We start from the raw sequence: 13,212 nt of genomic DNA, 5'->3' as shown, positions 1-13,212 counted from the left end.
TTTTTTTTTTTTTTTTTCTTGAATAAAATCAATAAATTTCCAGCCTCTTCACATCTGCACTGAACCTAATCCGTCAAGGTTCGGACCATTTCCAGGGCTAGACCGACGGTGTCCACTAGTGTGTTGCGTGCCTGGACGATTGTGGGGGTGTGGTTTTCCTTTTGCCTGCCGGTGCGTGGCCTTTACTCTGCTGACAACGACAAAGAGAATTGGCTTAACCGCCAGCAACCCCCAGTTGGGTTTTGTCACTCGCGTGTGAAGAACGCTTGTTCTTTCTCTTCTGCCTATTTTTTAATTTCCAATGCATGACCGAGAGGAACAGGAGCATTGAATGCGCAGATGTGCAACTCTGATTCCGTCTCCCGAGGCATGTAAGTATACTAACTAGTACGACTATGTTGTTGTGTACAGGATGTATGGATGTTGATACAGTACCATAGACTCCGTACGTTGGACTGTAAAGTCGGTAATATACGCAGAGTCATCTCACGATTATCAGAGAAAGAACTCAGAACTACAGAGTAAGAAAGGAAGAAAGAAATCAGCCAAATCAGCGACTTACCGTCAGATTGCACTTTTGGCCCCCTTTTTGGTTCTTTTCTCACGCTACATCCATCCACTCTTTTCACCTCTGGTCGCATCAATGCCTCTTTTTACTCATCTGCCGGGGCGCCCGTTACTATAATTACGTCGGATGTCTGCCCTAAGCCTCCTTTAGCCGGAACTTAGTCAAACACAATGGACATGGACCTCGTCTGGAAGAGTTCTGTCCTCGGGAGTCACCTTCTACGGTTCCACCTCCGTCGTAGTATCTTGACTACATAGCGATCTAGTCATCGGCCAAGAAAAACTAGACTGACCTGCCCAGTCGGTCGTCAAACCACGTGCCGTCGTCTTTTCGTGACGGACAGTTATGATGCTGATCCTCCTTTCCCCCTCACCTTGTCTCTCTCTCTCTCTCGCATTCGACAAACGTCCCACTGCCGAGAAGGAATGAATGAGGGCCGTGTTGTCCAAAATTCCCAGCCCTGACATACCCGGAATGTGACAAGCGAACCAGTCAGAATCAACCGTGAACCAACGGGGCTCACGTCAAGGCTGAAACACTTTTGCTCATTGACTCCATTCCCCTCCTTGTCTCAGCAGAACCGAGCCAGAGGGGGAAAAAAAAGTAGGAAAAAAAAAAAAAAAAAAAAAAAAAAAAAAAAAAAAAAAAAAAAAAAAAAAAAAAAAAAAAAAAAAAAGTGGAAAGAAAAGAAAACAACGCGGTATCACACATTCCATACAATTTCAATAGGGCGATCGTGTCTTTCTTTCTCCCCCCTCCCCCAAAAAGAACCAAAACCAGGACCAGGACCAAAAGTGATACAGGGTTGGCGTTGTCCACCTAGAATTCTCAGTCAGTCTCCGTGCACCGCCGACTGACGGCCTTTCCCCTTCCCTCAGGGCTCGTTTTTGGTCCTGATCGTCGAGAGTCAATGCGTTGATAGAGGAACTCGGATCATTGGGGGTCTCATCCCGGGCAGTGCATGGATGCATCATTGGAGGATGAGGTTCTATTTTGGCTCGGAACGGATCCCAATCCTGCGTTGAATAGTCTCAATAGTTGGGAGACTTGAGTAGTTTGCGACTTTGCTCCGTCGTTGGCAACCATACCTCAATTCTTGTATGTCGAGGTCTCCTTTTCTGGTCGCAATGCGATGTTATTTCCCCGGCCCGGCAGACCCAATGGAACGAAAGCATTAAGGAGGGACGCTAAGCCTGTTCCTGGCAAACGCTCCACTTCTCACCCGTGGTTCATTCGTCGCTTACGGTATGGTAGTTTCAGGATTCCCTGGCGGTCATTGGATTGGTTCCTCGTCCCGTGGTATGGATGTTGTTTAATTTCATCTGAGGTCAGTTTGGTGGACTGCTGGTAATTGACAAACATCACACAATTACTACTACCACTCCGACTCAGCCATGAGCCATTCATTACCTTCGGTATCTCCCTATGTATGTATCATTGTATGGATGGATGTAAATATAACCCACTGGGAACAAGGGACAGGAGAGTTCACCCAGAGCCGACGAAGAACTTGATCGCCCACCACAGACCCTCATCAGATGAACTCTAAGCTCCAGAGTTTGTTATCCCACAATGCGATTCTCTTACAGACGAGAACCCCCCTGGGCTCTTCTCTGCGTCACCAGGCCCGTACATTCAATCTCAACATCCGTCCCCAATGGCAACGTCTTAACCGCCACACACGTCCGAGCCTGAAGATCAGTCAACCCACGTATCCATGCCATAGTAGAAGTAAGAAACTAGCACGTACCGGCTTGGGATCCTGGAAAAAGCTCTCGTAGACCTCGTTCACGGCCGCAAAATCTCCCATATCGGCCAGGAAGATATTCACCTTCACCACGTCCTGAAGGCTCGAGCCACCTGCGGTGAGGACGGCGCTTAGGTTACGGAGGATTTGTTTCTAGAAAAAAAGAAGAAAAAAGTCCATGAGTCATCCTTATCTGTAGAGGAAAACGAGATCATATCCGATCTCTCTCTCTCTGTCGAAGGAGAACCGTACCGTTCGTTCCTGGATGGGTCCTTCGACCATCTTTCCCGTGCTGGGACTCACACCGACTTGTCCCGAGCAGTAGACCTGCTCACCGGCCACGATGGCCTGGGAGAGGAAGGATGGAGGCAATGGCGCGTCCTCTGTACGGACGGGGGTTCGGTTTGGCTTCCACATCGTTTCTTGCGGGTTTTACTTGTCTCTGTCGGTGATCTGGGGGAGATCGATGAAGTTGTAGGGGTGGTCTTGGCTGGATTGATCAGGCGGGGTTGGCCCCACTGAGATGCGGTGAGGGTCCGGTAGATGATAGTGATGGCGATGCCATTGCTGAGTTGTCGATGAGGACATTGTCTGTAGCGTGATGACCTCGGTATATCTGTAGTGAGGATTATACTACTCGTACGGAGTTTCTGTGGGTGGCCTTGTAGAGTAACATGGTGGTCGACCTTGCATCTCCGGAAGATAGATCTCCGCACTCCGTTATATATAACTAACTATCGTAGACAATTACATCAACGCCACAACAAGGGTTCAACGTCGGTATCCTTGAAGAATTAAAAAGAAGATGGGATTACACACTCGAACGTCTCTTTTTGAGCTCCAATAAAAGAATTCCTCCATTGGTGATCAGAGAAGAAAGAGGCAGAGAAAAAACCACCCGAATTAGGAGAGCTCCGGCGTTGCCGTAACAGGTTATATAGCATCTATTTCTACTCTTGACATTCCGAATGAATCAAGTATACTCTGTTGAGCTGTCTTAGCATTTACTGTAAAACCATGCAGACCTCTCGGTAGCAGCCATAATCTATTTGCACGACTATTGACAGTCTTATTCAGTATTCAGTATCGCTCAGAGAAACGCGCACAGCAGCATGCAGAGCCCATTCATTCACTGTAGACTCAACCAACACATTCACTGCCCACAACACCGTACCTTGGTAACTCATCGAATCCGCACTCATGTCGACCCCAGCCTGACTCCCATCACTCACCATCGTTCTTACTTCCAAACTAGTTCTTCATGGAGTTAGACGAACCGAATCACGGAGGAGCTGCTGCTGGCATCGCAGACAAGGGCACGTTCGACGCAGCAGCCCCGTCTGCAAAAGAGAAAGTCGTCGAGATCGAAGTTCACGGTTTGAAGGCCAGGATCTTCCTGAATTGTTCCGAAGAAGACCTCGTCCCTTCACGATACCTCAGAAAAGCCGAGCGATCACGTATGTGCAAGGACATGCCCCTTCCCTGGCTGTTCCTCTCCACACACCCTTTCCAATTCGTTCATATCCATGGAATCATGTACCCCAAGGAGAGAGAGATGAAAGTGAGATCAGCACTAACCATCGCTAGCCGTGGCACAACGCACGATCTGGCTTTTCCGTCACCAACAGAATGCGCGCCAGGTCAATCTGAACCGGTGGTCGAAGGTCGACATCCGTTTCCGAGGGGTGTTTAAGACGCTTAAGAAGGTACCGCGATTTCGAAAGGGATTGTACGAAGATGATGCAGGTCATTGGGATCTTCCAGCGCGGGAATGTGACTTTGCCAGTGCCGCCAGGACACAGGGACAGGTCGTCTATGCTCTCCTTGATGAGGTGCTAGGTGCGTTGAAGATCACGCGTGAGACAGAGAATCACGAATCTTATTTTTATCTTCGGTACGCTTGCCCTTAAGCTCTGCTGTTTCATTTGGGGTAATGAAGTGGTTGACTTCCTCTCCTAATGTGATGGAGTAAATGCACAGGGTTAACGATAAACAGTGCTCGACTGTTGAGCTGCCAATTGGAGTACTGGACCGGATATCGCGAGAAGTACAAGGATACCCCGATTACGGCGGGATTGTTAGCCGTCGAACATCACCCGGAGCAACATTCTACGCGTACGGTTCTCCCTGTATCCACGGTACGTCCTGCCTAACTTTCTGTCGTGTGTGTTGCATCCGAGCGAACGCAACTAAGCCCAGGGGTCTCTTACAGACAGCAGAGGAGCATGAATTCCTCGAATCGGCGCTGGAGGGAAAATTTAAGCTGCTGCTCTCGCAGTTGCTCATGAACATCCACCGCTTGCACCCCCCTGGCGATAAGTTCCCCGACCAAGAAGTGTTTCTGATCGGCTTGCATGGATCCCGATTGCATATCTTTCGAGGCATCTTCCCTGGACACAAGACCTCTCGGCTCTGGAGCGGCCGGCACAACGCATCTGGAACCGACACGGAGATGAGGCAACTCGTCGTCAGTAGTGCCAACCACCGGTTCTACGGCCGACAGAATCTAGAGCGGTTCATGCAGAAGGTCGAGTGGCTCCAATTGTCAACCTCTGACAGCGAGCCGGATCCGCGCGTCTTTCGCATCCTGGGGAGTAAGGAATACGATCTGTGGGTTGAATCGGACTTTTACGCCGCGCTGCGATTGCTGGTGGGTTTGATCATGTATCTGATGAGCGGGCGCGCACGGTGTGGCATCCTGCAATATAATTTTAGTTGCTCGCCGTATGATGAGGATGACGAGCCCGACTCGGAGGATGAGGAGCTGCGAAGGAAGGTCGCGCAGGAGGAAGACGATGTGGTCCAACAGGAACGAAAGCTGAGGACCCTGAAAAAGCAGAAACGGGAGGAGGATCAGGAGCGGTTTTGGAGGCGAGAGGCAATGCGATCGTCGACAAACGACCGCATTGGAGGATTCAAGGATTTTCGCCAACCGTGGTGGGACTGGGTCTGGGAGGACAAGCATGATGATGGATGTGCCAAAGATGATGCCGACGTGATTTTTGAAGGCCCTTAACCGTCGCTCATCATTTGGTCAAACATATTGGCTGCTCTATGACTGTCCCGTGGCGGAAAGGGATTGGAGAGAGAGATAAATGCGCCACATGCACAGCAAAACTGAGATTGTTCATGCCCATGTGTAGCTATTGTACATAATCCACAGCAACACTTCACAAGAATATCCTACCCTCAATCCCTGTGCCGCCTTTCGGATTCAAATTCGGTAAACCCGTCAATGCCTCGTCCATCCTGTCCGCCGGTTCGGAAATACTCGCAGACAACACCAACGGCATAGCACGTTGCTGCCGTGGCAAACCCACTGATAAGCACGCGGCGCAGGATTTTGCGAGCTCTACTTCCGCTCGTTCGAGGAGGTACATTGGCCTCAGAGCAACTAAGACCAGAGGCAGGGCTAGCAGTGTTGGCGGTATTTGAGGGACGTAAAGCCTCGTCGCTGAACAAGGGTTCGTCTCTCACATAGGCACCAAGCTCGCTCTTTGCTTTCTCCGTGAGAGCCTTTCTAAACACAAGTATATCTCCGCCACCCGAAACGATCTCGTAGCCATCTGTTTGCATCTTTTTAAAATATGGTAAGAATTTGGATGGGTTATTCAAGCGGGGAAGGATTTCGGAAGGGTGGAGACACTCGTGCGTGGTATGAAAGGATGAGTTCGTTTCCGCTTGTGTGATCTGCAGGGTCAAAGGATCATATGCTAAAACGCGGTAAGTGTCGCCGATCAGAGAGCCACCTGCAGTGGTCTGGGTGTTTTCGCGAGCCTGCTTGCCAGGTAATACTGTGTCCGTGTGCTCTTCTTCGACAGGCACCTCAGAAGTATCGAGACTGTCTTCCTCTGGATGGAGTTGAGTCGTGCTTTCCTGCGCGGCGGGTTCGCTTCTTGTTGTTCCGTTCACTGACGATGTGGGCACAGATTCCTGAAACCTCGCTCTGACATCTTGAGCCCTGACATCACTGAGGGGGTCTACATAGGAGTCAAACGCAGTATCCAAGTCTTTGCGCGTCTTGCGGCGCGCCTCCGGCTCTCCCTTCAAGTTCCTTGCAATATACAACGAACGGATGTCGCTAGCGCGCAGGAGGTCCAGATCCTCTGCCCTCTCTTCTCTCATTCGTGGTTCCTGCTGGTGAGCTGGACCTAGAACTGAGGGGCTTGTGGGTTTGTAGTGATCTGGGTTGAATCCTGGAGATCTGGAACAGTTTTGACTGTCAGGTACATTCGCTTGTGTTCCACGCTCCGAATCGAGTTCTTTCACATCGTTTACATGACTTTCCACTTCTAATGCCGGGTGTTCGAGAGAATTCTGACGCCGATGAGATTCATTGAGCGCCGCTTCGCCTGATTCCGTGCGTGTTTGTCCTAGGATGTTTGATGGATCTGGGTGGTTTTCCTGCACCGATTCTGAATCCTGGGGTGCACTTGCACTCTCATTTGAATGCTCTTTCGACCGATCAACAGCAGAGAGGTAGCCGACCCGGTTTTCATACCGCGTGGAGCTCCCGACAAGGGTTTCCGGAGATCTTTTGCCGCCTGTACCGGTGGTTTGCTCGGACGATTTCCTAGGAACCATCCGATTACGAATTGGATCATATTCAAGGTCCTGCACACTCTTGGTCTGCGCAACATGGGTGGTTCCGTCAGTCTTGTCTGCTTTGCCCACGCCGAAAACCGAACGACACGCCGACATAATCCTATTCTCAATGTTACTCGGGAAGTTCAGCGGCGGAAGCCTTCCGCCGAAAAGAGCTGTGTATGGATCGGCGGCAATTTCTTTCTGAATCTGCTTCATCCTCTGCTGCATTCGGGCACTTTCCGCTTCCCAGAAGCTCATCTGAGGGCGTGCTGCATTCTGAGCGGATCCCGGGGCGTTCAGTTTGGACCTAGTCCCGCCCCATCGTGGACTCCACCACGGGTGACGGTAGTGGTGTTGATGGCCCCATACGACTTGGGCTGGGGCTTGTCGTGGATGGACCGCTGGGTTACCACCTGTTCTCGATCGAGAAAGGCGTTGATACTGGGCTATCCGTATCTGTGCGTGGGCATCGAGATTTCCGTATCGTTGGCGAGAATATCCCCATAGTTTTCGGACTTGAGTGGAGCTCTTTAGGACGGGGGAGGAGATCCGGTGTGGAGCTGGAGTCCGGCTTGCCGATAACTTTCTGGAAAGTCTTATCGCTCTCAAATTTGATAGTGGTAGAGGGTACACCATGGTTGCAAACATATAGTATCACATTGCAGGCCAACTCAGGTAGAAAGAAGCTGGGAGCTTCCACATACCTTGTAGCATTCGATGACGTGGGAAAGCAAGAGCAATTGGAAGGCGGAAGAGAGCTGAAGCGGGGTCATCTGATTAACATTGGCAGCCTGAGGCATACAACCCGTTCAATACTCTACAGAGACTTTACATACTGTGTGTACATCTCTCTTTGGCATCACAGCTATAAAAGTCTACTTCTCGCTTGAAAGAGCTCACGAGCATATAGTGCTCACACCTGACAACATCTAAAGATTACACGGAACCAAAATTGCATTCTACCCACAGCATGTCAACTCCTCGCATAACGTTCCGCACATCATTTGGCATTTTTCCAGCGATCTCTTGCGTAGCTCCTGCACGGTCTCCGCCGATTCATGCTCTGTACAGATGACCTCCGCTATGGGACACGTTTCCGGCTGGAGTGTTGCTGAATGGATACCGTATGCATGAAAGCACTCGTTAATGGTCTTGGTCGTCTTCGCAAAGTTTGTCATGGACGGATCGGAGACCACGACGTGGACCGATGCCAGGGTTTTGTTCTGATTCAGACGCCAGATGTGAAGCTCGTGGATGGCCAAGACACCAGGTACCTATGCACGTTGATCAGCATTGAAGTCTATAATACGAAGACGGTTCAAGGTGGCTTCTCCGGATACTGATCCCGAAGCATTGATACGTGCCTTTTCTAGATCGTGTTTCACGTCCGCCGGGTCCAACCCGTTCGGAGCGCTTTCCAACAGGATAAGGCCAGATCGTCGTACTATACACAATCTCAGCTGAGTCACTACGTAGTCAAGATGAGATCAAGATACCGAGAGGAAGTGAAGACAGCATAATCATCATGGCGATCCCCATACTCGTGCCTGGATCTGCATAGTACCTTCCCTCATAATGTGCCAGCCAGATCACCAAGGCTGCAGCCATGACTCCCAGGTTATTGGCCGCATCGCTAACCACATGGAGCAAAACACCTAGCATGCCTAGGTCGTGTCCCCGGGAGGTCGGTTGCGTGCCGTGCAGTTGGTGTTTGTGATCATGATGCTGCATGATGGGGTTGATCATCAGTAAATATCAACATTAGGGTCTGCTTCCCACGAACGAACCTCGGAGATATCTGACTCATCGCTGCTTGGAATCGGGGACAACGGTGCTGCGGAATGCCCATGATGATGGTGTCCGTGGTCATGTTCTGTCATCTTTCAGTCCCGTATCATACCGAGCAAAGCCCTGTTTACCAGAGACCAGACGCACCATGCAGGAAGATTGCGCTGATCAGATTCAGACCCAAACCCACAGCGCCCATGATGAACATCAGCTTCGGGTTCTCCACATCTAACTTGGATTAGCGGCGACGTGTCTGATTCGACAGGAAGACCAACACTGCAACGAAATGAACCGCTCGATCGATTGTAGGAACACACTGATTCCGAGGGCGAAAAGAAGTGCACCGTTGAAGAAAGCGCCTAGTAGCTGGGCTCGCTGCCACCCGAAGGATAAAGATTTGGGCGCATCGTCTGTCTCGGAGACCTATGCCCAGCGGGATCGGAGTCCACCCGTTAGTCATTCGTGCAGTCGTTGAGAGGAATCAAGGCATCCTACCCTGAGAGCCACCAATGCCACTATGAAGCTGATCAGGTCATTCAACTAAATGCTGATTAGCAACGCCTCCACACAGTTCATCTGGAGGTATGAATCCGTACGTAATGGAAGGCATCAGCGACCAAAGCCAAGGAATGCGTATAAAATCCGACTATGAGACAATCTTAGCGACTATCCTCCACTCAGACAACCGAGCCTGAAACAACAGGGGCCAAACACGAGACAACGCAAGGAAAGAAAAAAAAAGAACAAGGCGTGTTTACTGGAAATCTCCGCCACGAAGAAAACCGATGAAATCCCAATCACTGCGGACAAACGCTGTGAGCGCGTTATTTTGAGGCCCATCCTTCCGCTCCTTTTCGTGCAGTTTGGTGTTGAAGGTGGAAATCAAAGCAGGGGAACATTCGAATCGAATTGATCTCAATTCCAAACGCGACCAAGAAAGAATGGGGGAGTTTGTCCCACCCCCTTGCGTGGAGATTCCCTGTGGAATGTATGATGTCGTTCTCTCAACGTGCTGAGAGAAGAAGAGGAAAGGGGGCAGAAGGTGCTCTTTTTATTTGGATCTTGTTGAACATGACAATGGTGAAACAGTTCCGCAGTGAATGGGTAAGTATATCGATACTGAGGTGGAACATGACCAGTATCGGACAATTTCCAGGATACATCCCAAAAATAGAATGGGCTCATACATCCATAAGACTACAGTCTACTGCTATGACTGCTACTCATAATGCTATTGATGTACCATCAATAGTGAAGCGAGAAGGCTGGCTGATATTCTCCTTCGGTCAACATGCCCTTCCTGCACCTACATTGTGATTACTACTGGGTTGCCCCTGACGAAGTCCAGTCTCGTATTACCAGCCAGAGGGACGTGGGAGGATTTTAAATCCAGCCGGACTGGAAAGTGTCCATGAGTAGACACGAAAGAGCGCGGTTGCCGCACATCACCGTTATTCATCCGGAGTCTTGGTCTACGCTCAATGCTTTTGCCTTTGGGGCAATCCTAGCCGAAGGTTCAGCAGTTCCGTTAGGCCCTCACCAGTTACGAGTGTGTCGTGATTGAATCGAATTGTATATAGAGTAGGGCTGGAGATCAGCTTCGTACCGGACTCAAAAAGCGGCGGACGGTTCCGGTTGGACGTCATGACGGACATGCATGGTGCAGAATGAACCACACGTAGTAACGAGGAACGCGTTCTGGCGTGCCTTCAGACTATCGTGCGGAGATCTTCAATATGTTCATACTCATGGCCTTGCAAAACTTGCAAAGTGCCACACATCTATCTAGGTCAATATATACATCCCATGCGTGAAGGAGAATGAAAGGAGGAAAGAAAGAAAGAAAGAAAGAAAACGAAATGGTATACAACACCCCAAGTCTAATGCAACGAAATGGGAGGAACGTAGGATCAACGTGGAATCATCATCACATGTTATCCTCACTCCAATGACTTCTCGCTTTCATCCATGCGTCGTGCTCGCTTTTCCCCTGCTCGGCATCCAGTCCGACACCCAACCCCCGCTCCACCCATTGTTTGCTGCCCATCTCGGAGAGACGCGAGAGCGCCCGGGCAAATGCAAACCGTTCCTCATCACCGCTGAAGATGGAGGTGGACTTGAGGGCTTGCATGGAGAGACCAAGGTCGTCCATCATCATGCGCATCGCGTCGGAGAGATCGCTACCTTCGCCTTCCCCGAGAGAGCTCTTCATTTCCGCCTCGGAGAGGAAGAGGTTGGTCAAAGGCACTTCTGTGGTCAGGACTAGTTTGGCCTGTACGAGATTAGTCTAGTTCGTCTCGGTGCGGTGGCGGTGCTTACCCTGCTTTCATAGACGGCGTCAATGAATGTAATAAACCGACGCGCAAGATCTCGCTGATTCAAGGTCATCCCAGGAACGTCCGTGATGATAAAGGCGTCGTAGTTCCGGACTAACTCCAGGTAGTCCGCGGCTCCTGTCGCTCGACCGATCAACTGCTGAAAGCTAAACTGAGCGGCTCTGCCGCTCGCCAGGGGAACCTCGATCTTGCGGCCCCAGACCTCCTGCGTTGCGGGGTGGGGAGGATCCTTGGGATCACCCAGGAACTCGAACCACTTCTGGGCGTGTTGCTCAGCATCCTGGCCCAGTGGGTGGTGGTAGACGCCGGAAGGCGGCCGAGGGATTTTGCGGTAGTCTGTGGGAGAGTTCAGGTTGATCACATCCAGAGCGGTTTTCAGAAGGTTGATGCACGGGATGAACGACTCTCGCTGGATGCCGTTCTTGTACAGATCGTCGGGGTGCCTGTTGGAAGTGGTGATGAGCACGACCCCATGGGACATGAGGGACTCCAGAAGCCTCCGCAGAATCATAGCATCCGCAACATCCGTACACTGGAACTCGTCGAAACACAGCACGCTCGATTTCTCGGCAATGGCCGCTGCTACCAAAGGCAACGCATCAAAATCATTGCCGTACCGCATTTTGACCACATGCATGCGCTTATGGACATCTTGCATGAAATTGTGGAAATGGATCCGAGACTTGGACACGATATTCGAGGGCAAAGTCTCGTAAAACAGATCCATGAGCATTGTTTTCCCACACCCGACATCTCCATACATATACAGGCCTTTTGGAAGGTTCTCGGGGATGGCTAACTCTTCCTTTGCCTTCCCACGCCCGAACAGAGAGCCCAGGAACGACGTTTTCGGCTGAAGATCCAAGGATTCGGGATTCGGGTGGATGACGGCCGGAGGGTTGTAGCTTCGCAGCCTTTCGTGCAGGTCTTGTAGCGTCCCAATGATCTCTGTGTATGGTCCAATCATCAGCATTCACCATGCCCTTGGGGTTGACCGTAAATAGCGGAGAAGAGGGAGGACGTACGTCTCTGGTATGGGTCATCCCGTAGCCGACCCTGTTGCACGCGCGCATCATACTCTTTTAAAGGACCACCCTGTAGCTCAGTTGCAACATCCGACCTGACCTCGTTCGCCGCTGCTGTCGCGTACTGTCGCATATACTCATGACCCGGCCGGGGCCCACGGATGTTCAACCCTCTGGTTAAATGGACGATTGCCGGGGTTGGCGTCTGGGAACGGTTCACACTGGCATATGGCTGATGTACATTCCTTCTGCATTGTCTGACATAGGCTGGCCTCGTGCCTCGAGGCAGTATCGACACCCTTCGAGACCCCAGCGTGGCTGGAATGTAGTCCACGCAGAGTCTCGCCGACGACCCGCTCACTGGCATCGATGCGGTGTTTAAGAGTTACTTCAACTTTTGCTTTGCCTCCGTTTGGGTTCCTTCAATATGCCCCTGACTAATCGAGTACTCCTGTGCACTAGGATCCGCGCATGTACGGTGTGTATCGTCCGTCGCGCAACAGGATTTGGTCTTGAAGCCGAGGTTATCAATCGCGAATCGGAATGACGGAGGAAAATCACTGTTCGGCTTGCGGGTGAAGGGTGGGGATCACCTGGCAGAAAGTGGTCAGTCGTTCAACTACATTGTAATTCCATATTGACCAACCGGACAGGGTCAAGGTCGTAAGCTTACCAGTTGTGAACGGAACCGAGAAGAGTCCAAAACAACTTGTATGTATAGTAAGTGTACCCTATGTACATAAACCAAATTCTGGGGCGCGAGTTTTGGTCGGAAGAAGTTTTACCCTTTTCGACACCACCGCCTTCTGATTTTAGTCTTCTTAGCGCCTGACGTCCAAGGCTACATATTTTCCGAATTTGGAAGTGCCAGCCACAACGCCTGCACAGCCTCATAGCACGTTGGATCCACGCAGCCTTCGCCCACGATCAAAGAAAATCTTGCAGGAGGAATCTGCTGTTGAAGGTGGCCTAAGGACGGCTGTTTCTCTTTGTAGATATGATGGTTGAAAAGTATAATGATGTAAGGAAGCGTAGAGATACTTCGACTTCTTACAACTCTGAAGGGAGTCGTGACTGAGCTCACTCGTTCTTTGATGGCTGTGGCCTCAATTGATAATTCGACGTAATGTGCTCTGATATAGCACCATAGCACAAGGTGGG

General features: G+C 50.7%; 6 protein-coding genes across 6 annotated transcripts; 1 reads left to right on the top strand and 5 right to left on the bottom strand.

Annotated features, from left to right (window-relative positions):
- Positions 1-54: 54 nt before the first annotated feature.
- On the bottom strand, positions 55-1,217 carry BDV38DRAFT_264218 (uncharacterized protein). The gene has a single exon (XM_032056261.1). The coding sequence runs from the start codon at positions 639-641 to the stop codon at positions 381-383; it is 261 nt and encodes an 86-aa protein (XP_031907586.1). The 5' UTR covers positions 642-1,217; the 3' UTR covers positions 55-380.
- An 846-nt stretch (positions 1,218-2,063) lies between these two features.
- Positions 2,064-3,154, bottom strand: BDV38DRAFT_17346 (Endoribonuclease L-PSP/chorismate mutase-like protein). The gene is made up of 3 exons (XM_032051971.1): positions 2,568-3,154; positions 2,319-2,468; positions 2,064-2,259 (listed from the first exon to the last, which is right to left on the bottom strand). Exons 1-3 carry the CDS (start codon positions 2,730-2,732, stop codon positions 2,152-2,154), a joined length of 423 nt encoding a protein of 140 aa, XP_031907585.1. The 5' UTR covers positions 2,733-3,154; the 3' UTR covers positions 2,064-2,151.
- A 422-nt stretch (positions 3,155-3,576) lies between these two features.
- BDV38DRAFT_275885 (uncharacterized protein) lies at positions 3,577-5,331 on the top strand (the record flags this gene model as incomplete). Its single annotated transcript, XM_032058106.1, has 5 exons — positions 3,577-3,772; positions 3,903-4,061; positions 4,155-4,209; positions 4,312-4,453; positions 4,594-5,331. 5 exons carry the CDS (start codon positions 3,577-3,579, stop codon positions 5,329-5,331), a joined length of 1,290 nt encoding a protein of 429 aa, XP_031907584.1.
- Positions 5,332-5,417: 86 nt separating this feature from the next.
- Positions 5,418-7,624, bottom strand: BDV38DRAFT_17343 (uncharacterized protein). The gene has a single exon (XM_032051970.1). The coding sequence runs from the start codon at positions 7,548-7,550 to the stop codon at positions 5,505-5,507; it is 2,046 nt and encodes a 681-aa protein (XP_031907583.1). The 5' UTR covers positions 7,551-7,624; the 3' UTR covers positions 5,418-5,504.
- A 237-nt stretch (positions 7,625-7,861) lies between these two features.
- Positions 7,862-9,530, bottom strand: BDV38DRAFT_275883 (cation diffusion facilitator family transporter; the record flags this gene model as incomplete). Its single annotated transcript, XM_032058105.1, has 9 exons — positions 7,862-8,176; positions 8,243-8,357; positions 8,467-8,627; positions 8,690-8,775; positions 8,838-8,918; positions 8,966-9,104; positions 9,186-9,230; positions 9,287-9,336; positions 9,449-9,530. The coding sequence occupies 9 exons, from the start codon at positions 9,528-9,530 to the stop codon at positions 7,862-7,864; spliced, it is 1,074 nt and encodes a 357-aa protein (XP_031907582.1).
- Positions 9,531-10,446: 916 nt separating this feature from the next.
- Positions 10,447-12,712, bottom strand: BDV38DRAFT_264212 (AFG1 family ATPase). The gene is made up of 3 exons (XM_032056260.1): positions 12,052-12,712; positions 11,010-11,974; positions 10,447-10,962 (listed from the first exon to the last, which is right to left on the bottom strand). The coding sequence occupies exons 1-3, from the start codon at positions 12,416-12,418 to the stop codon at positions 10,618-10,620; spliced, it is 1,677 nt and encodes a 558-aa protein (XP_031907581.1). The 5' UTR covers positions 12,419-12,712; the 3' UTR covers positions 10,447-10,617.
- Positions 12,713-13,212: the final 500 nt, after the last annotated feature.

The sequence above is a fragment of the Aspergillus pseudotamarii genome (genome assembly GCF_009193445.1).
Source record: "Aspergillus pseudotamarii strain CBS 117625 unplaced genomic scaffold BDV38scaffold_107, whole genome shotgun sequence".
NCBI lineage: Eukaryota > Fungi > Ascomycota > Eurotiomycetes > Eurotiales > Aspergillaceae > Aspergillus > Aspergillus pseudotamarii.
This window is presented reverse-complemented; position numbering and strand designations above follow the sequence as displayed.

Coding starts and splice junctions, on each gene's coding strand:
- BDV38DRAFT_264218 (XM_032056261.1), bottom strand. CDS start 641: ATGCGACCAGAGGTGAAAAGAGTGGATGGATGTAGCGTGAGAAAAGAA.
- BDV38DRAFT_17346 (XM_032051971.1), bottom strand. CDS start 2,732: ATGTGGAAGCCAAACCGAACCCCCGTCCGTACAGAGGACGCGCCATTG. Junction 2,469..2,567: donor GACCCATCCAGGAACGAACG/GTACGGTTCTCC, acceptor CTTTTTTTCTAG/AAACAAATCCTCCGTAACCT. Junction 2,260..2,318: donor TTTTCCAGGATCCCAAGCCG/GTACGTGCTAGT, acceptor ACTGATCTTCAG/GCTCGGACGTGTGTGGCGGT.
- BDV38DRAFT_17343 (XM_032051970.1), bottom strand. CDS start 7,550: ATGTTTGCAACCATGGTGTACCCTCTACCACTATCAAATTTGAGAGCG.
- BDV38DRAFT_264212 (XM_032056260.1), bottom strand. CDS start 12,418: ATGCCAGTGAGCGGGTCGTCGGCGAGACTCTGCGTGGACTACATTCCA. Junction 11,975..12,051: donor GGATGACCCATACCAGAGAC/GTACGTCCTCCC, acceptor GACCATACACAG/AGATCATTGGGACGCTACAA. Junction 10,963..11,009: donor ACGCCGTCTATGAAAGCAGG/GTAAGCACCGCC, acceptor AATCTCGTACAG/GCCAAACTAGTCCTGACCAC.